Source organism: Toxorhynchites rutilus, chromosome 2 (genome assembly GCF_029784135.1).
Source record: "Toxorhynchites rutilus septentrionalis strain SRP chromosome 2, ASM2978413v1, whole genome shotgun sequence".
Taxonomy (NCBI): domain Eukaryota; kingdom Metazoa; phylum Arthropoda; class Insecta; order Diptera; family Culicidae; genus Toxorhynchites; species Toxorhynchites rutilus.
The window spans coordinates 321655502-321681324 of record NC_073745.1 but is presented as its reverse complement, the minus strand read 5'-3'; the positions used below and the strand labels follow the sequence as shown (position 1 = coordinate 321681324).

The 25823-nt window shown below is 38.6% G+C and overlaps 1 protein-coding gene across 6 annotated transcripts in view; it reads left to right on the top strand.

The window, feature by feature from the left end:
• Nucleotides 1–24780, top strand: part of LOC129770548 (guanine nucleotide-binding protein G(q) subunit alpha) — a 58404-nt gene extending 33624 nt beyond the window's left edge. For 2 of the 6 annotated variants that reach the window (XM_055773452.1, XM_055773448.1), the window contains exons 3-9: nt 6755–6939; nt 7002–7156; nt 14112–14240; nt 14797–14926; nt 14987–15140; nt 15248–15355; nt 15879–16101. In XM_055773452.1, the coding sequence (XP_055629427.1) occupies nt 6755–6939; nt 7002–7156; nt 14112–14240; nt 14797–14926; nt 14987–15140; nt 15248–15355; nt 15879–15961 (944 nt within the window). In that variant the 3' untranslated portion in view covers nt 15962–16101. Of the gene's footprint in view, nt 1–6754; nt 6940–7001; nt 7157–7386; nt 7516–14111; nt 14241–14796; nt 14927–14986; nt 15141–15247; nt 15356–15535; nt 15644–15878 lie in introns of all 6 variants that reach the window. The other 4 variants (XM_055773453.1, XM_055773451.1, XM_055773449.1 and 1 more) reach the window with 4 other exon arrangements.
• Nucleotides 24781–25823: the final 1043 nt, after the last annotated feature.

The following is a 25823-nucleotide window of genomic DNA, read 5'->3' as shown; positions in this document are numbered from 1 at the left end:
GCAACCGCTTCCAGCTCTTACCGGTGAAAAATACCTTCTTTACATGCGCTGCAATTTGACGCTACTTTTTTCCCGGACACAATGCTCGAATTCACGAATATTAATTGATTGAACGGAAAGTCACCAATAAGTCATTCACGATTCATCAGTCATCTTGCTTGCGACCAGTCGGCAGCGGCGGCGAGGCATTCCATATGGCCTTTGTCAAGTCCGAGTGTTTCGTTTGGTTTTCCAAATTTGCCTTTTCGAGAGCTAGAGGCGAATTAACTGAGGGAGTCTGAGAGTCTGAGGAAGTCTCTATAATTCAAAACATCTTTATCATTACTTCTCAACCAGCCATTCTATGCCAAACCGATATAGTGGCTCTCAGATTTTCGTCAAAAGTGTTAGTTTTGTTCTTTATCACAAAATATTAGATCCGCATTTTTTTTTTCGTTGGGGTACCCATTTCCATTTTAAGGTGGTTCGAAAAATAAAATTTTGCCACTTTTTCCCCATAATGACTTTTTTTAAAAATTCATAACTTTTGAATCACTGTACCGAATCAGATGATCGATTTTGAAACCAATGAGCTATTTATTAAAAAATGATGAACTTGCAAAAAAAATGAATTTTATTTTCGTTATTTATAGTCGTTATAGTCGTTTTTTATTGTTTCATGGCTTTGGACTATTTTTTCTCGAAAGCTGAGAATTTTTACATAAAATATCTCGATATCAGAGATGCTATTTTTTCGTTTTTGAAATTTTTTTAATCCCTTTTGTTTATTTTAGGCTCATTAGTATTTTAGCTGTAACAGACCCGAATTTTAATAGTGTATATGTCACATGTTTATCATATCTATAACACATTACACAGTTGCCATTTTTCGGCGTTAGAGTATTGCATATGATACTCATTTATACACAGTAGCCATTTAGGCGTAAGAGTTTTCCTTCTGTTCTTCCATTATCCAGTTAGACCGGACAGCGGAGACAGTTGATTGATCATTGTTGAGCTATTTATAGAACAGCAGCCCGATGTTATTTTTTTTTTTTTGTAGAAGGTGGAAATCTTGCATAGACACCCAGTCGCCGTGTTGACTGGATAGTGTGAGATTCCTACTCACCAAAAACCACCTCCTTCTTCATGCCATTTCCCTCCCGGAACCACAGCAGCCCGATGTGTCTTGTCCTGTGTGTACGAGTGTCGTCTATAGACGACATCCGCGCGACGAGCTGTGTGTACAAGCGTCGTCTTTAGACGACATGAAATTCATACAGCTGTTCGATTACACCAGCAAGATGTGCATACTGTTCGGCGCAGTGCTCCGTACAGGGGTAGCATTTCGGCGGAGCACACTGCCGTAATGAAAGGGTTAACCGCAGGTTCGAAAAATCATTTTTCCACTTCTATTCAAAAATGATTTCTCGCTAAAATTCATAACATTTGGACTACTGGAGCCATTTAGATTATCGACATATTAAGTTAAAGCCAATAAACTTACCTGAAAAAATATAACATTTGCGGAAAGATTGGATTCTTGTCGCATAGTTCTAGTCTAGTTATAAAGGAATATTGAACGAAGATTTAAAACATGTTCAATTTGTAAAATAATAACTCAAAAATGAAAAATAACACTTCTCTGATTTTCGGATATATTATGGAAAAAAACCCTCGGCTTTCCAGAACAAAAAATTAAAAAATATAGCGCCCTCTATCTTTAACCCAGAAAACTATGAAAAAATAATTAAATCAATAATTACAAAAAAATCATCATTTTTAAAAAGTAATGTTTTTTCAAAGAAAAATAACTCATAAGCTTCAATTTAATATGTCAATCATCTGAATCGGTCCAGTAGTTCAAATGTCATGAATTTTTGTAGTGAAAAAAGGGGGAAAATGGATTTTTCGAACCATCAGTTATCTTTGAAAAATCATATGTCAAAAACGGAAAACCTTTCGTTTTCGATATTTTAATGCAAAAATGATGTGGTGTAACAATACAAAAGTACTCTCCACCAGACGACATGAAAATCGACGCAATGCCTCCACCGTACATACATCACTATATGAACGACATCAGTATTCCATTCTTCCTATCTTCTTATCGAGCAAAAAAGCTCTGTCTGAAATCAGTAATGAGAAAGTCTACTGTCTGCTAGCTGGAGCAAGACTGTGGCTTAAATGATGATGATCATGGTTTGAATTATAGAGGTTATAAAATTACTCAGTTGATTCGCTTCTGGCTTTGGAAAAAAAACAATTTGGAAAACAAACTAAACTCTCGGCCTGGTTAACCTCGCTGCCGTCTGGTCTTCCGGCTGGATGACTGATGTTTGTAATCACGTAAATATTTGAAATCATGAATAGCTTTTTTTATGTATGAGTATTTATGTTTGTAGAAATAATAATTGTTTGATTGACTTGTGTTAGGAGTGGAATATGAATGTTTAAAATGGCACAGATTGATGTTTGGTGATAACTGCTCCGATGTGGGTTCGAACTCCGGTCGTCTGGATTATCATCCACCAGCTATCTCGCGCGGCTATCTGAAATTTAATTCAACAGCGGTTAAAACTTTCGAGTGCATCAGCATTTCATTGACATTTCAATATGATGTAATATGTTCTTTATTAGGATCTAATATGATTTACTGTTTCATGATTTTCTTCAGCATGCAACACGATTTACTACAGTACTGAATCGATTTAAATTATACGCTTATATGACACACAAACTGAATCAGCGTAATATACGCATATGATGCGGATTAAATATATTTTACGACAATGTACATCATAAAATTGATGTTTATTATACCGAATTGCGCTTTAATTTGATAATGGTATATAAAATCGAGTTTTTACATTTTATGCGATTTCAAATATACACGATACATACTTTGATTGATATTATATGCGATTATGATTTATTCGGATTTCTTGTAAGACTTGGCACGTGAAAAATTATACGATTTAGTGTTTGCTGGGAAGTTTGATGCGTCCTAGTCTGCTTCAGGTTTAAAAAAGAAATAAAAAAAAGGTCAGAAAAGAAATTATATACCGCTTGTATAGATCACGTACATAAAAATATTTTCTGTGGGAACTTAAGTGTTCGAAATTATTTAAATCAAAATTACAATTGTGGGTGGGACGAAGTATGCCGGGTCAGCTAGTATTTAATAAAAAACTGTTCAAAATAAAGTAACACCAGATGGACCAACCGGAAGAGACCACCGGGCCGCAGGTTGAGTATAGCTGCTCTAGTGAATCTATTTTCAACACCAGAAAGCTTTCATCTCAACGTTTTCGCATGTCTTTGAACTTCCTTCACGCCCTCCACAAAGATTTGTACAAGAGTGCAGCAGCCGATCTTCCTAAATACTGCCATAACTGAAGATGGAGAGTCCTTACATACATTATAATGAATTTTATCACTGCACCATTTTTAATGTTTTTTTGACGTAGGACTACGTCTTTCATTTCTATACCGGGGTGTAAAATCAAAGTTTCGAAAACGAAATCGTTACGCCGGACACCGAGATTTTGGGCGTTAATAGCTCTTAAACAACTGAACGAAATGGTATGATACACACTTTATTCGAAAGATAAAATGTCTACGCGTTATATACTTGTTACTTTTTCATCCAAAAACTTGTTTCAATAGCCTTAAAGTTGCTTTCAAAACAGGCTATTGAAATCACCAATCGGTATATAAGCGAGCGCCGCTCGTGAACCCACTCAGTTATAATTGAACAGCGATTGGAGCATGTTATCGCTGTTGTGGTGAAGCTCTTCGTTTATCATGAAAGCGCGGATGAACGGTGTCACCAAGAGCCTGTTTGTGCACCTTAGGCCAGAAGAGAATCCATCAGGAGGAGAGTGATGCCACAAACGGTTCCCCGGGAAGAGATCGGAGCAGCCGCCACACACACACATACACGCGCGGAACTCTTCGTTTGGGTGCCATTCAGCATCGAGAAAATTCCGGAAAGATTCAATCGTTGCTGAAAAATAATCTGCCAGTTCCCCTGGGAACTGAAAAATACATTCATGTGAAAGAGTTTATTTTAATGTTTTCTAATCATATAACACAGCGATTTTACATTTGGTTTTGTGATTTTTCAATCAAGTGCTATTAACAGGTGGTTATCGAGTTAGCATTAACCACTGGTGGGCTTCGAGTATCGAGGAAAATCTGGAAAGACTAATCGTTGCTGAAAAATAATTGCCAGTTCCCCTGGGAATTGAAAAATACATTCATGCGAGAGAGTTTTTTTTTAATGTTTTCTAACATATAACGCAGCGACCAAATACTTTTGGTTTTGTGATTTTTCAATCAAATGCAATCAGCAGAAAAGCTTCTGAACATTATTCTTCCCCACCAGTAGGATATGTTCGTTTCCAATATTGGATGCGCGCGCAACGGAAAATGTTTCACATCGCGAAAAACATAATTCTCAATCGATTATTGATCAGTCGCCGAAAGTTTCAAACTCAGAGAGTTCATTCGCCTCTAGTTTGCCTTCCAAATTGCCATCGTAAACCACACCTTCTTTCGATTCAGTCACGGACAAAAAGCATACTTAAGCGATATTCTGGTGGTGAAACGCACCATTCTTTGTGTGGACACCGACTGGACAACATTGTTGCTGGAGGAGCTGTGGACGGCGAGGGATCGAGTGCCTTTCTCAAGGCAATGAGGGTGGAGGTGTAATGCAGGAGTTAGAGTAGAGTTCCAAGGGCTTTTCTCAAGGCTAGAGACGAATGAACTGAAAAGTTTAAAGTCTCTATAATACAAAACCATTATATCCATGAAACGCATTCATTTTTCGTGAGGACATCGACAAGACAACATCGTTACTGAACGAGTTGAACGAGCTGGACGAGCTGGATGGTGAGGGATCAAGGGATTCATTACCTGGCCTGACCTAACCTGAAACGCATTTAGTTTCTTTGGGACTGTGACGGAGCGCAGAAAAGCCGATCCATCAGAAGAAGAGAAGACGACCGAGAGAATACCAGCATCGAAAATTGGTTCCGCTTGAGACATCGGAGCAACCGCCACACACACACACACACGCGCGCGCAACTCTTTACGTTTGCTGATTATCGAGAAGAATCCGGAAAGAAGTGATCGTTGCTGCAAAATAATCTGCCAGTTCTCCTTGGAATTGAAAATTACATTCAAGCGAAAGAGTTTATTTTTTCTGTCGTTTTCTGTCCATATAATACTGCGACCAAATACATTTGGTTTTGTGATTTTTCAATCGAGTGCAATTAACAGGGGGTTATCGAGTTAGCATTACCCACTGGTGGTGGACTTCGGGAAGAATCCGGTAAGATACCGCTGCTGCAAAATAATTTGCCAGTTTCCCTTGGCATTGAAAATAACATGCAAGCGAAAGAGTTTATTTTAATGTTTTCTAACCATATAACACTGCGACCAAATACATTTGGTTCTGTGATTTTTCAATCAAGTGTAGTTAGCAGGGAAGCTTCTGAAGTTTATTCTTCCCCATCAGTAGGATATTTTCGTATCCAATATTGGATGCATAAAACCTTGTACCTCCAACGTAACGCTCTCGTTTTCGAAGCCCCCCAAATATTCATGTATTCATTCATTCAGAATGGATTCAGATTCAACAACACTAAATCAACGATAGTCCTACGTCACCATTGCGGTTATACCATAGATATAACCCACTCCCTGTTTTTTATCATAAGAAATACTGTGACAAGCCATCTTGGAACATCTGTGAATATAGGAATGAGTTGACAAAATCTAAATCTCTAATTGAACAACCTAATATTATGATATTTCACAAAAATGAAGAATGAAACTATTACACTACATGAAGCGATTTTGTTTTCAACAGTTACATTGTGGGAAAAATGCTCCATAGATCAACGTGAAGGTTTAAAAACAGACCATCCAAGCCTGGTGTTAATAGCTTTAGCTTTGGTTATCTCATCGAACAAGAAAGCAAAACACTATTCAAGATCTGGCACCAATGCCGCTTCCGAACTCACCATTAAACGAAGTGTGTGTTTTCCTTAGGACTCGCATTCTAATTAGTGTGTACGGTATTGTGCATATGATTTTGATGGCTGTATGCTAATGATTTGTTTACTATGCTGTTGTTTATGAGCGCTGCTCGGCATGAGCCAGCGGGATAGAGGCCGATGTCGACTGTTTGTGTGTACGGCGGCCGGCAATAGGGAGGGATGGCAGAGGAAGTCTAAAAGTAGGCTTACCGGCGAGGCTCGAGCGTCGGAAGATTGTATTTACTCGTTACAAAGATGAACGAGACGCCAGGTCTACTTTGGGGATGTTTGCCAGACTATTTGCAGCAACTTCAAGTAGTTGTATGAAAAGTGGTTTCATTTCACTGTTGGTACCCCACTATCGTCTCGCAGCATCCGATTTGACATGTTTCCATCCATTGAAGCAGCTATAAACTAAATATGTGAACCATGTCTATTGTGGAGAGAGATAAGAGTTTTGAGAAGCGTTAGCTAGTGATAAGAGGCTTGGGATGCCGCCCTATCGTTCGGTAGTAGACAGATGTCTTGATAACCGCGCTATGTTATAGATGGACGCCATGAAAATTATAGAAATCTGTCAGTTTTAGTCATAGCATTCGTCGGCACTTTTTCGAACAATTAGAATAATAGCAATTCGGCCTCAGAATAATCAAAAACAACACCGGGATTTTTTTTAAAATATAACTGTTAACATTTATTTCTCTTTTTAATTTTATTCAAAACAGGTACTGGTGAATCGGGTAAATCGACATTCATCAAACAGATGCGTATTATCCACGGTAGCGGTTACTCGGACGAAGACAAACGTGGCTTTATTAAACTAGTGTACCAAAACATTTTTATGGCAATGCAATCGATGATCCGAGCGATGGACCTTCTGAAAATACAGTACAGTGTTCCAGCGAATTCGGTTAGTATTCACAGATTGTTGGTTACTACATTCGCTCACACATTTTTTCTTCTTCATTTTAGGAACATGCGGAGCTGATACGAAGTGTAGATTTTGAAACGGTGACCACATTTGAACCACCATACGTTCAAGCAATCAAGGATCTATGGGCAGACGGTGGCATCCAGGAATGCTACGATAGGAGGAGAGAGTATCAGCTAACAGATTCAGCCAAATAGTATGTATTTCCTGTGCTCCATCATTGCAAATCTCATTATCTATATTAGATATAACTCGAAAGATAAATCCCCTTAGCGGAACCGTATCTCACTCTCTTCGTAGTCGTATTTCAGTACCTGCTTTATGTTAGGTTTCTTGCAGCACAGAGGAAGAGTATGGTGTCAACATAATAAACGAATGTCTGTTTTTGCTCTTATTTATCCACTTAAAATCGAATCAAAACAACAGTTACCTTATGGAAATTGACCGTGTGGCAGCGACCAACTATCTTCCGACGGAGCAAGACATTCTGAGAGTGCGTGTGCCCACAACGGGTATTATTGAGTATCCTTTCGATCTGGAGGAAATTCGGTTTAGGTACAATGCACATACTATTCTGAATTTTTGCTTCAATCCCCAAAACAAGGGAAGATTCTGTTTGATTTCGGGCGAATGTGTCCATGTCTTTTGTTTCGTGTTTCGTGGCTGTGACTATTTAACCACTTTGTTTTTACATGCCGATTTTCCTGTCTCTCAAATAACGCAACCGAAGAATCTAATTGTACTAATTTCATCCCATTTGTTTAGTTTTTCATCATCTGTCTGCGCATCATGATCTAGACATGAACAAAACGAAACTGAACGTAACTTTATTATTTCACCTATTTCGTTTGCATAATGTCCATCATCTTTGTTATTGCGGGAGCCTACTGACGTGTGCGTGTTTCCGAGCCGGTCTCTACACATAGTTTCGGAATACCTATACCATCTAGCATGCCAGCAGTCGGCGCTCTCACCCATTATAATCATATCTCGCTGATCGTTTCTTCACATCACATCAAACTGCGAGCGGAGGCAGCGAGCCGCCATCCCGCGGATGCTAATCTAATCGCGGGGATACGGCTTCTGTGTGTCGTTGTTCTGCTGATCTTCGAATTACAACACTCTATCTCGGGAGATTCCGCTTCAAGCCGGAGAGAGCATACCGCACTAACTTAGGTGGCCGTGGGCTTGCTTCATGTGTTAATTTATTTCGAAAGATTATTGTGCGTGTTCCATTCACGTGTTCGTTTCGATGTGCCGCTCGCTTGGCTGGGTACCGGTAACTTGCTAACTTAGCGCTTCTAGTGGCAATTAGCTGCTAAACGGTTCCCGTAATGAATTCGCCTGTGTTTGTGCATTAATTCAACGTTGCCAACAGCGCAGTCACTCAGTCTGTGGATGTTGGGTGTGTGCTTGCTATGGTTATCTCTAGCATGAGTCGTTCCCAATTGCGAGAACGGATTCCACCCGTCCTTTGGACCTGAGCTACGCGCGATGGGCTTATCGTGTGCGCATGTGTGTTTGTGTGGATGCGGGGTGCTGGTCGTCACGTGATCTGGGTATAGAAATCTAGCAGGATCCTCTGTGCACATTTCGCCCGAATTCAAGTTGTGTTTCTCCGAGCACTTGGTCTAGCATTCGTTACGACGAGAACAAGAAGATCATGACCCCGAATTTTGCATGTGATCATTATCAATTGTTCTGTCACAATCTATCGAGACCGCGCCTCCGATTCAAACCATTACAAAATTTAGATTCATAAAGAATTGTTCGCTTGAACTTCATTTCAATTATTCCGATGACCTTTTATCAAATAGTTTTTGGAGATCCTCAGTTAACTCACATATTTTCTTTGAGTCACAAGTTTTTGTTCAAAAACAGCAAGGAAAGTGAATTCGATATTGGTTATTTCCATCCAATTTTGCATCAACCTTGGGTGACGAATTTATTTTTATTCCTTTATGTGTGGACCTTGAATATGTTATCGTTGTTTTTTCGTGAAAATAAGTGCCAACGTTAATGAACTACTATTTTTATAACATGTTCATGTCAACATTTGATTCATATTATTTGACATCTCCATAAACAAGGAAGCGATGCCCAATCAGGCCTTTGTCAACGATTGGAGAAAGTGATGATTAGATGGGGTAGTTCTCCAACATTGGAAAATGCGCCTCAGCTTTATGGTGCTACAAAATTATGATTTAGCAGCATCTTATCATTCACGGTACGGTTCCAATAAGTATAACGCGTGTCTGAACTGCAGGTTCTTTTCTCATTTTTTGAATGAAAGGAATAAAATTATAAAGTTATACAAATACACCTCGTGTGACAATTTAATTTCGGATGTTTATAAATAAATCACAATCCGATCAAGTTAGCAACAACATTTTGTTATAACTATTTCACAATAATCCTATTTTGGCTTGAAACATCGATTCCAATAGCCCTGATACCAAAAGCCCTCAAGTCGGGGAAAAATTAATAGCTTCTATGTCTTCAGCAAAGTTGGTCCTTTTCTCCCTGGCTAGAATGAAATGACAATGGTTTAGTTCATAATATCACCGCTAGGGCTAGCGCTAGGGAAAAAAAATCATAACTTTTCAGGAATGTTTTCTAACGTTGTGTTTTATCCAAAGTTGATCATATGTAGGGATACTATCTGGTCGAAGTTTAAAATCAGGATACTTTTCACAGCTACGATCATTGTATTTTTGAGATATAAATAAATAGAAACACGTTTTTTTCGCACATCATGAACAAAATACTCAAATTTGTTCATTAATTAAGTTTATCGGATTAATTAAGAGTCATCAAACGTCATGCTGTAGTGAAACATCATTTGGCACCATATGAAGAAAAAGAGCTGCTTCTGCAACCCAAATCTTTTGGGCGGCCATATAGTTCAGCATGGAATGAAATGCCATATTGGCGCAAATGTTTTGTGTGTTTTCTAAATTATCTGGAATGGTTCATTGCTAAATTCATACTTCCGTTTCAACGAAATGACAAAATGTACATACCGCCATCGACACGTATAAATAACATATGCAACATTTAACCTCATAATAATTCGTAGGTAAAATAAGACTTCTTGGATCGATTCTTAAAAGATCGATCTTTTCCATTCCGATTTCCGATTTTTTGGATCGAACTTTTGTACTCGAGAAAATCGAGAGAAACGATTTTTTTCATTCGATCTTTTCGATCATAGAAAAACCTTTCTGTACATTTGTTTTTCGGTATACATAGATTTATTATCTCACCAAAAGTAACATTTTTTTAAACACAATGTCAGCATTTGGATCGCTTCTTCTACGATTTACTCCTGTACAAATGCGGACAGAGACAGAACAAGCGGCATCTACTGAGGGGATGTACTGTATCCAGTAGTTGCTCATAGGATCACTGAACTAGATGTTGAAATCAATTTCAGGCGAAAGGTTGTTTTTAGAACTGGCGCCAAAGTCAAAAATCGGCTTCGACTGAATGACAGATGTATGGTACGATTGGCTTTTATGGGATCATTGTCAGCTGAGTTCCGGACGGTTGTTGAATTTCTAATAATAATTTTCAACTAATTTATTGAATTATAATGATTCCATGACGGTTCAAGATGAATGATCAGGAAAATACATTTTTTCTGGGTTTTTTTGTGATTTTCATTCTGAGAATTGTAATGCTGTTTGATGTTTTAATAGAAATGTGAAATGTTTATTCCGTGTTTGAAGAAAAGACAACACTTATACAGAACAAGTAGATTAATTGGAAAAAAGGCATTCGATTTTTTAAAGATCGAATCAGGGCTCAGAAGGAAAGGGGTGTAAGTGATATGATCGATTTCTCTTCATCAATTTTTTCTTTAGTTAACTCAACTGCAAAAACGTTCCAATTTGAGTTTGCTATAGAATCCGATACATGAGGCTCTGACCTATCTTCCACATTGTCAAATACAGCTGGGCATGTGTTTGCAACTAAGTTATGGCCAAAAGAGAGAGTCGATGTAGAGAAATCTATGATGTCACTTACACCCAGGGTTGCCAACTATAATTTGGAAAAATCAGGGATAATGAAAATAAAAATCAGGATAAATCAGGATAGTTCATATTGGGTTGTCCGAAAAGTTAATGTCGATTTTTGGGAAAACAAAAACATCATTTTCAATCAAAGCATTATAATTTAATTTTATATCCATAGTTATGTTTCACAATCTTTCACCATCTTTCACACAGCTTAAATATTCTATCCTCCCAGAACATGTTTGCTTCCTCGTCGAAGACTGCTGCGAGCCATACATATGAGAAACAGGTTGCTTGGCAGTAGCTCATAAGACAGAATCCATTCCAAAACTCACCAGAAACAGAGTATATCTTCTTTTGGGCGAAGACCGGATATGTAAAAGAATTAATGAGCATGGTATAAATCTTCGCATAAGCGGAAATGCTAGTGTTTCACCTGACTTTTTGATCGTTCATATTTTTTCCGAAAAACCTACAGCATCACTACAGTGCAGAGTTGCAGAGAAATCAATATTAAAATTTTCATTGAATACAAATGAATGACTCGACAAATGAGGAAAGCATATCAGCAGTGGAAAACTTGTTCAATTTTTCCTAATTTTTATGATATTTAGTACTGTTATAGATATATTTACAACAGTCCCATCATTAAAGTTGATTCTACTGTGCATCAGATGAACAAGTTATATATAAAATCTTTTTATATTGACTGTGGATTCAAAAATTTTCTCTTGAGTAATTTTAAACAAGTTAAGTACAGATTTGCGTCTAGAGAATTTAACTTAATGTATGATATATTATAGGTTTATTACCTGCCGCACCGGACGAAGTACGAATCGAAGAACTATCATGAAAGAAAACTTTGGTATGGAAACCAGTATATTTATTACAAATAATGTAAAGAGTACAAAAATCAGGTAAAATCTGGATCATTTCAGAAAAATGAGGTTAAAATGAGTGTTCGTCAGGATATCAGGAAGCGTGCTAAAAAGTCTGGGAAATCCTGAAATATCAGGAAGGCTGGCATCTCTGCTTACACTTCTTTCATCTTGAGCCCCTCATATGTGATCTCATACGGGCCAGCGGATTTCCCTTTGCCTTTTTCCAGAGCGAATGACAAATCCAATTTCATGTTGGAATCAACATCCATTATGGAGTATCCTTACTAGTGAATATTTTTCTGAAATAAATCACGCTTAATTTTTCAATAGGACCTATCTGTTTTGATCGATTCTCTTCATCGACATAACTCAGCGGTAAAAGCGTTTTCTCATCTGTTCAGAGGTGTAGAACGGAACCTCGTTAATAAAACTATGTTACAAAACTAGTGCAAAATTTGTTTGCAAGGCCGTGGTAATCGAAAGAGAAAGTCAATAAAGAAAATCGATGCAAACAGATAGGTCCTATTTTCTTCATTGTTCACAGGCTGTTTATTGTGACGATACTGGTCTTCTGACTGTACTACTAGTTCTACTGTGAAACTGATGAGTAATCAAATTTCGTTATTGTCAACCTGCAAAAGCCTTGATTGTTGGCAAAACACTCAACGGACGTCCAATCACTTCCTCAGATGAATAATCGTTGTAACCACATCCGGCGTCAAGTTTGTCGCAACCTGACGCCAATAATATTGCAACGCAACAACGATCGTGCACACACTTCGCGCGCAATCGAAGAGGCTCTGGAAAGCCTGAATTAAAATCAATTCTACATCTTCCGTATTATCCCAAGCTTGTGCCTTGCGATTTTTATTTTTTTGTTTTGCTCAAGAAATATCTTGAAGGTTATCACCACAGCTAGACGGCGCCAGTGGTTGTGTGGTTAGCGTAACAGCCTCACAATCCGATTGGCCTGGGTTCAATCCCAGCTGGCTTCGTTGGGTTTTTCTAAGACGAAAAATCTCTGGTTACTTTTTCCTTCGGATGGGAAGTAAAAGAAGTTGGTCCGGCTCATGAGTTGTTGAGCCTGATATGTAGGATCAGGTGGAGGCGCCTGCTTGATGTCGGTGATTGGCACTGAAGTGGCGGAAATAGGCCGACGAAAAATAAGCGAATAAAAAATAACTACAGCTAGGACAATGAGGTGAAGGCAGCTATCGTGTCCTGGATTCGAGGAAAGTCGGTTTAATTTTTCAGTGACGATATGAAGAAACATGTAACCATTAGGAGAAATATGTAGTATGATTTGTACCTCAATTTTTATATCCTATCTTGCTATTTGTTTTTGTTCGTATTCTAAAACCGTGAGTGTATTACTCATCAGCCTCATACTTTTCTGTGTCAAATGTGTATTTTTTTCAAGGAAAATTGAGGTAACTCTGAAAATTCGGATTTTTGAGCGATCCTCACAATTTCGAACATTCTAGTCTGATACAGAGTAATTCCCTTAAAACAGTGATGTCATCGCGAATGATCTAGATTGATTTGGCGATTTTTATATTTTCGAAATATAATTCGATGTCTCGAATATTATGTTGAACGAAAGTTATGAGCGTTTTATTTTCAATTGCGAGTAAATCAATGATCGTTGAGAGCTCGTTCTGTCTCATGTTGATTGATGAAGATTTTAACAGTGAGAAATTTATATCAACTTTTGAAGAATTCGCAATCCGTAAACGGTGGTTTGTCACACGTGTCGCTAGGCATTGTCATGCAACATCATAATCAATTAATATCGACTGCTGTATACGTAATTTTCGGTACATTTTATTCATAACCTCTACCTGATTTGGTAGTTTGGAAAAATCAACCGGAATTCATGAAAACATCGATGCACTCTGCTTTTTGCGACGCTTTTTGACCACAGTTTATTGATTGATCGTAAACTAAATGAGGAAAAATGGAGTAAAATAAAAATTTTAAATATCATTGTAGCGCCAACCTAACATCAACTGTTAGAGCCAAAAACAAGTTCGTGTGTCGGGATGACTGGCGCGTAATGTTTCATTCCTTCGTGAAACAGCGCCCAAAAAGTTTTTTATACTGTTTACAATCACTTTAGCGCAAAACTGAAATGGTTTTCGACCCACTGCGAATCCTCTCGTCAACTCAAACCTCAGCATTCAACATTTTCTCTTAGACCCTGTGATGCCTATATATACTTAACTAATACCTCCACTCCAACACCAACCAGCTACTTGAGCGATCTGCCGCGTATCGAGGCCGAAGAGTATCTCCCTACGGAGCAGGATATTCTCAGAGCTCGTGCGCCGACAACTGGAATCCTAGAGTATCCGTTCGATCTGGATAGCATTATATTTAGGTAAACCCACGTGACGTTTCTTCTGGTTTACTGTGAAGCTATAGAAGTACATTTCGCTAGTGCCGTATCCTTGGTTCGATCTCTCTGGTGCAGAATGTTGTGGAAGAATGCTATTAGGGGCGGTCGCAAACTGTATGCTGTTGGGGGTGCTAGAACAATCCACGCTTGTTTGTTAATATATCATGCGCTCTGTCTCTCTAGCTAGATGGAGATGTCACGTTCCGATGGATGGGTCTCTGGGGCGGGCAGCGTTGCTGGTATAGTCTCCGCTTTTGCACTATCGAGTGTTGTTCCTCGCCAAACTGCTAGAAATATCATGCATTTTGTGTTCTCAGTGAAATCATGTTTCATCCATTTTGTACAAATAACTAACCTTTCGCCATAATGCGTTTGTTCTTAGTTTGTATTTTATTGTCCCTAACCTCGCAGTCGAACTAATCTAGCTTGTAGTTTTTTGGTGTACTTATTAGTTTTTATGTTGTTTAGTTCGCTTAGTTTGAAATGCTAAGAATCAATCATTAACCTGTTTACTTTTCATTAAAACAAACCAACACAGAATGGTTGACGTGGGCGGACAAAGATCTGAAAGAAGGAAATGGATTCACTGTTTCGAAAATGTGACATCAATTATCTTCTTGGTGGCGCTGTCGGAGTATGATCAGATTCTGTTCGAATCGGAAAACGAGGTAAATTAGCACTTGTTTGTTTATCGTGTAACTCTGAAGTAACCTATCTATTATTTTCAGAACCGTATGGAGGAATCGAAAGCTTTATTTAAAACTATCATCACGTATCCATGGTTCCAGCACTCGTCAGTAATTCTGTTCTTGAACAAAAAGGACTTGCTGGAGGAGAAGATCATGTATTCGCATTTGGTAGATTACTTCCCCGAGTATGACGGTAAGTAGTAGTGGTCAACGAACCCGCGAAGGCGCGATGTAATTGTCAAATATATTAATCGGTTCGCGATGCTACCTTCTAAAATGAAAACCATACGCAAAATACAGGGCCCAAACAAGACGATGTCAAAGCGCGTGAATATGTCCTGAAATTGTACCTGCGGGAGAACCCGGATCCGGATAGAATGTGCTATTCACATTTCACTTGTGCCACAGGTCATAATAATGATATTCTTGATCAGATTTTCGCTAGATAACGCGCGCTAGAATGCATTGCAGTAGACATTATCGAATCCCCTATTTGCCCACAAACAATATATAAATATAACGCTAAACATCTTTACGCTAGATCCCGAAACACTCCTAACTTCTCCTTCGATTCCCAACTTTTTACAGGACCACAAAGAGATGCAATAGCTGCCAGGGAATTTATACTCCGCATGTTTGTAGATTTGAACCCTGATTCGGAGAAGATTATTTATTCACATTTCACATGTGCAACAGGTGAGCTAGTGTTTACGCTATTGAAATCATAACTCCACTCTCATGAAATCATTCGAATAATTTCTTTCGTGTTTGGTAGTTGCCTCGGTTGAACGCTTTTTGGTAACAGTAACTTTTATTTGAAAACCCGAATAATTTAACTAACCAACGATTTCTTCTTTTTCTTTTCTTTCCCATTATTATGCAACTCCGGTAAATATTATTTTGCGTTGTACATTTACTTTAAACCTAAAAGACACGGAAAATATTAAACTTGTGTTTTGCGCGGTCAAGGATACAATTATGCAAACTGCTCTGAAGGAGTTTAACTTAGCATAAATCTTGTTCATTTATGTTCATTTTCGTCGGTTAAGACGTCCACAATTTACTACTTGCCAGGCTCATAGACAATTATAATTTGTTTTTCTTTATACATATTTCCGCGAAATAAAGCATATATGGGTTAATGTTAAAAAGTATGAGTGTTTGCAATGTATTTTTTGTATTTTAAACGACTGATTCAAAATTCGAGCAATTTTTTCCAGGCACAGTTGTGTAATAACATTCAGAATAGTTTTTTAATTGGAATGGAGAGTCGTGCTCATTACTGAAGCACTTGAAGCTTCTATCTGTTTTTCTATTTCTAATAAAAATCTGTAATGCTCAAGTACTGGAATATTCATTTGATTTCCAATAGTTTAACGCAACGGTATTAGTATTAATAGCTTTCTTGGTAGTTCTAAGTTTAAACTTCCGCCTTTTCAACAACCATCGCGTTGGCGCTTGCTTACATTACACATATGCGGGTTATTGTGAGGCATGTAAACTGCTGATATCTTGTACCCCTTGTTGAGGTTTGATTTTTTTTATGAGTAACTGCCCCAAAAAGCATATGATTGCTAACAAAAGCGGATTGTCATCGGAAGTGAACTCGTATTTGCGTACTTCATGAAATTAGGTATCGTATGTCTATAAAAAAAACGTATAGTATTCAACTAGAACAGTGGTCAACTGGGAGCCGCAAAGTGTGACCAGTGGACCGCATAATCAGTCGGCGTTACGAAGCTAGCTTGAAACACCAGAGCATCGGTGCTATAGACATCCAACAGCAGAATATTGCAATAAGCAAAGCGTCATCTGAAGAAGCACTAGACATGAAAAAAAACAATGAACCACAAAGATAATCGGGGAAACTCTCATCCAGCCGCTCATTTGAGCCGGTTCGTCAGAACGAGCGTATGATCCGAAGATCTTTACAAATGAACAGCGGTTCAAAAAAAACCGCTTTCCAAAAGAGTCTCGCCTCAAAAAAGAGCCGCTTTTGGAAAGAGTCTCGGCTAAAAAAAAAGCCGCGGTTCAAAAGAGTCTCGGCTCAAAAAGAGCCGCGGTTCAAAAAAGAGCCGAATCGTTCAATGAACGAGCGGCTCAGCGCGGCTGAAATGAACCGTTTTGCCCACCTCTACCTTGTATACACATGTACTCTGGCGAATGAGCACGCTCCGAAAAACAGATCAAATGTTTTGTTGTCAGCACTGTTATTGCAACAAGTTTTGCGCCGTGTTTTACGCCGTATTTCTATACCTTTTCTACACCGCGCTTGAATCTGGTTTGCTTTCCCTGTTGAGTTATTTTTGTCACACAAGCACATATGGAGGCGCGCTGTTGTTTTCATGCTTTGCTTAGAACGAGCGAAGACAAAGCAAGCGCTAGAATTTGATGTGTGTGTGTGTGTGTGTGTATGTGTGTGTGTGTGTGCGTATAAAATAGCCCAGCACAAAAGTGAGAAGCGATGTTTAGTATCTGAATTCTATGCTGTGTTCATTCGGTGCTCTCTTGTTTATGAATTTGGTACCCTCCGTACCAAGAGAGAATACGTGTGTGTTATGAACACGCGCTGATGAAAATTGAACTCAAGCGCTGCGCAGCATATGTTTTCTGAAGACTGCTCTCATCATATCATACGTGGAAAATGATGATCTTAGTTCTTAGGGATCCAAGTTCAATTGAAATGCAGCAAGTCTCCTCAAACAATACCGTGGAGGAACGACCCCCCGATTCTCCGAATTCCCCAACGATAAATACGAAACATTACAGGAATTAAGTAATCCGCTTTATTTACGATTCAACTCGACGAATCTACGGATGTCGGGTGTTCTGCACCACTGTTGTTATTTGAGAAGTGCGTTTACTCTGGCACTATGAAGCCTAAGTTATCTAGGCTAGAGACAAAATATGTTTTGAGTCGTATGGTTTGCTTTGTATAGAATTGTTTTAGTTTGTATCGATGGCATTCTAGTAATATTTGATAACAAACCAGAATTTCAGGAAAAGAGTTTGAAGCACACCCCAAAGAATTCCTTTTTCCTGACTTGACGATATGCCCTTTCTGGCAGAACCATACCAAAAACGTTTCTGAAAATACTCTGGAAAATCTGGAATTCAGAATATTTCTTTATTTAAGGAGCTGTGGCTATAATCGAATCTCGATAACACGTTTTCTCTTTTCTACACTACCTTGCGCTGATTAATTATTCGTGGCAAAGATTAGAGGCTGGTACCGAAAGGTCGGCTCTGGATTTTTTTGCCACGTTTCAGGGTATGACTGAGTTATGACGATGGAACAAATGAATTAGATAAACATTTTGTGCGGTATCTCCCCGAATTGAGACAAGAAAATACTGCTTTAGTCCGCAACCCGTTTACTTTCTTTTGGATTAGATTAGTTCTCTCGATGAAATACTGGATGATTTTCAGGACATGAGAAATAATTCATGGTTCGTGATTTGTTTGGTCTAAATCGGGGGTTCTCGAACTATTTTGGACAAGAGATCCCTTTTCCAGAATGAAGTCATACCTCAGACCCCTATTGCCAAATTTCTTTAGTTTTTTTTCTAACTGAATAATTATCAATTTAAAAACATTGCAGTTAGTTAAATGAGTTGTGATATAATCAGAACCTATGAAAACCTTGGTTGTACTTCAGCTTGAGCTCCTCATCTGTGCTGATGACAATCAATTTTCTTATTATCACTTTGGCTCATTTCATGGTTGTGATATATTACGGATTTATTATCCATTGAGGAATTTGAAAATTTTGAGATCCTAAAACATCTTAGTAAAATCCTTGTTTATGGCATAAAGTTATTTTTGACTGATCAGTAAACGCTGATATAGTATCCAGTCAGAGTGGACCAAGTGCATACGACCATGGTGATTAGAGAGCGAATATTGAACTTCTCCACATCAGAAGATTCTTCCATTTGTCCTTCAGTTAACACGGGAAAGTAACTCATATTAAAGCACTTTTCAGACAATTCATAGCAATAGAAATTGTAATTACCAAACATTTCATGGTCGATTTTAAATCCAACCGTGGTCTTTCATTGACTGCAGGTACTCTTTTCCAAAATATCGTGAACCCGTTTGCCGTTGAATTATACTTTTTTAGAAAGTCATGAATTGTACTTGAAAGTACATACTAATCGATAATTTTTGGTAAGCAAAATACTGTTTTAAGCCATTAAATCGGTTTGTTTTATTTTATCAGAATGGACCAAGTACACATAGTCAGTCGTAAAACCCCCTTGATTGACCTTAAAGAGGTTCTTTTTTGTCATAATACCTTTAACGACCTTGCTGAAGAGTAACTAAAATCTATAGAAAAATAATTGGGGGAAATAATTGGAAGCTACCAAAGCTACACAGCAATAACATATCTTGGGTGTTCCGGATAAGAAGCGTACGCGCTTACGTGTCTGTTAGCATAACTGTGTGAGGCAACGTGCCGCGCTTTACTTTTATTGTATCAACTATTTTCTATGTACAAGAGTTTCGGCTATAATTATTTTAGGTGTGGTCAGACGCAATCTAGGAGACAGAGAAAGATAGCTTCTTCGAGCTGCAAAAAGTAAATAGGAAAAGGAAGTGAAAATACACATGTTGTCGATACGCAACATGTGTTTAACATTTGTTACCACTAGCCAAGCAAACGGCAAAGCGGAAAGAAAACTAACGCACGACTCCACGCGGTGCACTTCGGGTAATGCAAACATAAATAATAAATAGACTCTTGCTCCAGTAAGAGGCTTCGGCATTGTATGACACTTTATGGTCGCATTGCTCGGCACCCTCGTGGGAGTTTTATTGCCTTAGGGGCCCTGACCAGTCTTCAGAAAACAAACGCAGCGCTGCGCTTGAGATTAATTTTCATCAGCGCGCGCTCAAAGAAGACTCGTATTCTCTCTTGGTGCGAAGGAACAAAATTCATAACCACGACAGCGCAAAATGTACCCGGCGCAGAACTCAGATACTAAACATTTCTTCTCACTTGTGTGATACGCGTCTCATTCTATACACACACACACACATATACACATCCGATTCTAGCGCCCGCTTTGTCTTCGTTCGTTCTAAGCGAAGCATAGAACTAACAGCGCGCCCCATTTGAACCGTATACGCTTGTGTGAAGAAAAATACCTCAACAGAGAGAGCAATCCAGATTCAAGCGCGCAGTATAGAAATATGGTGCAATCACGGCGCAAATTTCAGCGTAAAACTCAGCTTAAAACTGGGCGTAAGAACGGCGCTGACAACCAAACATTTCATCTGTGTTTCGGAGCGTGCTCATTCGCCAGAGCGCATATGTGCACAAGGAGCGGGAGCTCAATTGGGTACAAAAATCTTGTTGCGCATCAGCACCGAGTTGCATTCTGAAGACTAGCCCTGACTATTAGCGAGATGTGTGGCATCTCAAGTAATCATATTACACAGCTGCAAACTTTGAGTTCGATTTACTCGAAATCAAATTTATGTAATATATTATTTATGTTATTTATGCGGTCTGATTGAACATCGATCGTATGATAATATAACTTGGTCTTGACGCTTTTGTGATAATTTTGACAAATGTGAAAACTGTGAATATTCTTTTCTGGTTAAATTTTGTTTTTAATGTTTTGTCAGTTACTGTTCCTGAAATAATTAAAAAAATTGTTACGCCCATGCACATGTATAACCAAGCATTTAATAAACATTATTCCGTTTGAATGATATTTTTAACTCTTCTTCAAATCAAATCCAAGACAAGATACAAACTTGACGATATGGAATTTGCATTGTAGCCAACGCATCCTCGTATTACGATATTAAGAACTATATGCGACGATCTTTCAACATTCGTGATTGTTTTTCTCTTTCCTCGAATAATAATGTTGATTATTCCATAATCATCTTAAATAACTCCAATAATAATCTTCCTGGGCGGTTGTAGAGTATTTGGACGCTCTTCAGGGCCTCTATCCACATCGAATCACACTGAAAACTGCTGATTGGTCAATTTGTTTGCGGATTATTGATAAATAATTGACCGCGCTCTGAAATGTCAACACATTTCTGAAAATATTTATCGAATGAAGATATAATGAAAAATAGTATGATACGTGTGTGTGTGGCCCGAACTGATAACGCTTTGACATACTCTCCACGTGGTTCCGGAAGTGTTGGAGGTATAGCTCGTCCCAAGCCTTCTTCAACACAGCAAAATGGTTTTTCTTGTTCGTAACGTCAGTTTTGTCCACCTTGTTGTCCGAAATTGTCCATAAATTCTCAATAGAATTCAAGTAGGAGCTTTGGGTGGCCAAACCATTGATTTGATCCGGACCGATCGGAAGAACGCTGCTGTTTTCTTCGCAGTATGCTTCTGGTTCTTATCTTGCTGGAAGGTCTAGTCCTACTTTAAGCATGGATTCTTCAATGTCGTTGTAATCATCGGCAGTTATAATACCGTTGACCTGCGCTAGGTTTCCCACCCCAGCCCACGAGAAACAGCCCCACACAATGATGCTACCACCACCGTGCTTCATAGCTGGTTGTAGATGCCGGTCCTGGAGACCCTCGTCGCTCTTCCACCACACTAGGAGTCGCTCGACAGCTCGAACTTAGACTCGTCCGAGCAAATAACGCGCTTCCAGAACTCCAGCGGCTTGTTGCTATGGTCCTTCCCAAACTGAAGTCGTCCATTGTTAGCGTTGTTGATCATCGATCGCTTCTTAGTGAAGTAGCTTTTCAGATCCATAAAGCGTCTCCGAATGGTGCGATAAGAAAGGTCCAGATCCAACTTTTCTTTGATCGCCCGAATATTCGTTCGTGGGTTTTTCTTTACATTCCGGACGGTTAACGTGTCCGTTCTTGCATCAGTTTAACATTTCGATTCTCTTCCCAGTCAATCGGCCACGCTTCCATGTATTTGATGCTTCCGAATGACCAGCTGGACCGCACCCCGGCTTGCCTCATATTTCCCACCAGTGTTTCGTTGAGACTTCTTACGCTTATTTCGGACCTGTGTTGAGATATACTTTCCATCCATTTTCCGGAAGCTTCCTCAGCGTTAAAATCACGTCACTACTCACGAAGAGTTCAATGAACAGCTACAAAAATTATTTTTGTGTCAGGAGGACCATCGTGATACTGCTGTTTTCCGTCTCGAGTACCACCAGGACTGGGCAAAAACGCATATAGCGCCATCAATTTGCTTAGAGGAGCTGTTTCCGGGTTTTTGTGGTTTCTCTTGGAGACTGGCAATACCCACTGCTCATCCCACCACACCGTAGACCGTAGAACCGATTCAAGCCGGAAAAACGATGTCTGACGATAGAATTTCTGACCTGAACAGGAGTTGAACCCGAAGCCCCCATCTTGGCAAGCGCAACGCTTACTACTAGGCCATGGGTATCACCTAAGTCGAAATCCTATTTTCATTAATTTTGCGGCCACAATTGCTGAGTCATGAGCGGCCATTCTTAACTTGTCAGATTTTAAAAATTATACTTTCCAAAGTACAAATCACAATTAGGGTTGTGTTATGTTAATGTTATAGGAACCTGTGTAACATCGCACTAAAATTCTTAAAAATCTCTCTTGGCTATCGATATACCGCCTGGTTATGTGGTTCCGTTTCCGCTTCAGGTAGTAATGTTTTGCAACAAATTCATCACGCTATCCTTATCGTCTAATCTCCTGTCGCTAATTTGAACACAATAGCTTGCCCCAGTTCATATGCAGTCAATCAACTGCCATCGAAATGACCATCAGTGTTCAAATGTTGATGGTGTCCTAGAGTGGTCATTGTTTTGAACGCCCTCGTGACTATTTCTTATACCACATGACAACCATTACACATGACATAATTTCATTTTTATAGGTTTTTTTATTCATACTAAAAGTCTCTGCAGTGATCTGGTTCGGTTACACATGATTAATTGTCGCTGATCTAAATGAGCATGCAGCCTCAACTCTTCAATATGTATTAAGCGAAAATCAGTCTTGAGTCATGGTAAACGCGGGCTGTATAGAAAAACCGATGCATAATAACACATTCCTTGGAAAATGAAATCTCTTTCATAGCTGTTCGTTAACTATTTTCAGTATTAAATTAATATTGAAGTTTAATTATTTTTTTTCTTTTTGATTGTTATAGCTTTTGTTTTCAAAAAGAAAATTGTAAATCATTCCATCATCACTATCATGTTTGTCGACGAATAGTACTTTTAAACATTTTTCTTTCCTTCTCAAAACCTCACTATTTATCAATACAGATACCGAAAACATTAGGTTTGTGTTCGCCGCCGTTAAGGATACGATACTGCAATCTAATCTAAAGGAGTACAATTTGGTTTGAACTACAACGTCATCTTCGTCATGGTCGTCATCGACGCCGTTGCCGAGGTACCGCCTCTGCTCTTTTCCTAGTACGAATGGCAGCAGCAGCAGTAGTAGTAGTGTAAGTGGCCACAACACTAGCATCACTAACAACAACCACCACCACCACAACAACCACGATCAGCATAATCACAATAAGGTAAACAACAATCATCACCCCCGTAACACAATCCTTTGCGGAGACAAACACAATTTTGAAAGGTACCACTGTGTGATCTTCGTTGCCAAAATAGTCGCATCCTCGTCGTCGTCGTTGTCGTCATCAACAATAGCAATAGCATCGCCTAAGGGAAACGGTATATCGACGAACGCTAGGAAACCCGCATTTCGTTGCTGTCGAAATGGGTAAAACGTACTAATACTACTGTTAGTGTGCAAGAAAAACAAACAAACAAACAAACAATAGTAACCATACACAGGAACAAAACGACCATAAAGGGCAACCGGGAACGAATCACACACATATACACACCACGCATTGAAAAAACAGGAAAATATGGAAGCCCATCGCGGAAATACACTTTGATACATAGAACATATGGGGAATAAAGTATCAAAAATCGATAGAAACGAAACTAATTGAGAGAAAGCTAGCTACGAATGGAATAAATTCCAATTTTTTTCAATCGGATCGCGGCACCCTTGATTGATCGTTTGGTTTATTGAGAGCGAGGTAGTTAAATTTGAGATTAAGCCATTACTTGCCAATTCTGTTCATAGCGAAATGTAAAGCAAGCAAAAAAAACACATTCGTTTTTTCCTCTGAACAATAATTCAACCGACACTGCGAATCAGTCACTAATGTTAGTAAGAACGATTCCGAGAAGAAGTGGAACGGTTTTTGTAGTGGATCTGTGGAAACATCGAGGTAGTAGGGAGTGGTGGTTTTGTTTCAATTTACTGACAAACTGTTGGGGAATGATTGAAACCGTTTTTGTTTTTAATTTTATGTGCATTTCTTAACTGTTAGGAGTATACAAGCTTAGGATACCAATAAGTGGCACCACTAACCAGCAGCGAATATAGAAGCAAGCGATATGGAAACACGATATGTAAACAGTTTGTATAACAGAAGTGTTAGGGTTTCTTATCTCTACTTCCAATGCTTTTGTGAATAATCTCCACTCGATTTGTAAAATTTTAGTTGATTGTTTTAGTCTGTACAGTCTTTTGTTTTTATGAATGGTTCATATGATATTTATTTAATTTAATTTCTAGATAAAACCATTGGTTTACCTGTTTTATTAGTATCTTGTTTTGTTTTTTATTTGAGTAATAATAATGCTTTTTTGTCATCTTGTACCGCTCCGAGGGAATCGATCGAGCGACATCTAAATCCATATGGCGATAAATCAGCACTTTCGTACAACTACTAGAGGTGCATGTAATGCGCTGACACAAAAAAACTAAACCGCACACCCACGCATAACTAGTTACACAAAGCTGCATTAGAAACGGATGAATGTTTATATATTTATACATATACACAAAAGTAAAATATACAAAAAGTCAGTCTATTTATTCTGCAAATTTAAGAGTTATTTTTAGTTCATTGTGGCTATCATTATTGAGTGTGTATTTAGGTATGGATGTGTTCCCAAGTTTCGGCTTTTTCGGTGCCGGACTTGGAGGCGCAATGTGTTCCCACTTGCGTTAGCAATATTAAGTTCAATATTCATCCATCACCGGATCTACTTAAAATTCTGTCCAAATCATCCCTTCTGGCAGCACAAAAAAAAAGCACGAGGAAACGCGCCCAGAAGTATTCACTCGGTCCCCAAGTTTAGTTGTAATTGCTAGGTGAAATATGACTGTGAGATAGAGTAGTGAACATTTACATTTGTAGTGAGCGTTAACGTTTCGTTTTAGAACTTACTTCCTTATCAGAAGAAAAGGAAGCAACAGAATAGGGATGCACAGCTTGTGTGCACACTCTTCAAAAATGATACGAGTGAGGCAAAATCAAACACCCTTGAATGTACGAGGGAATAGTGTAATAATGATCGTTCAGTTTAACTCTGTTCGTCGCACATGCTTCCCATTCTTCTGCGCTATCCGTGGATATAATTAAGTGTACGTGTAAACTCGTCGTTGCTTTAAGTTTTTTCTGATGGATTTGGTTTTCTACTCACAAACTATTACCGAATGAAAATGTTGGTTTCATTTTCACCCTGGAAAGATGAGAGCACAGAAAAAAGTAAGACGAATTATCGCAGCAAGAATGAGATAGACCAAACGAGGTGAGATATATAGAGCAATTGCATGCTAAATCAGCCGGCCGTTGACTCGACCCTCTCTCGATACTCGATGTCTGATTAAAATATGATGTTTGACAAATTAATTAACTATTTAGGAAAAATAACATTTTAAATGCACTATTAAAAAAATCTCACTCAAAAATCGAATTTAATAATCAAAACTCTTATGTCTTGACCCCCCGTCACCCCCTTCGACATATTTTTTTGTATGTTTTTATTAAAACCCT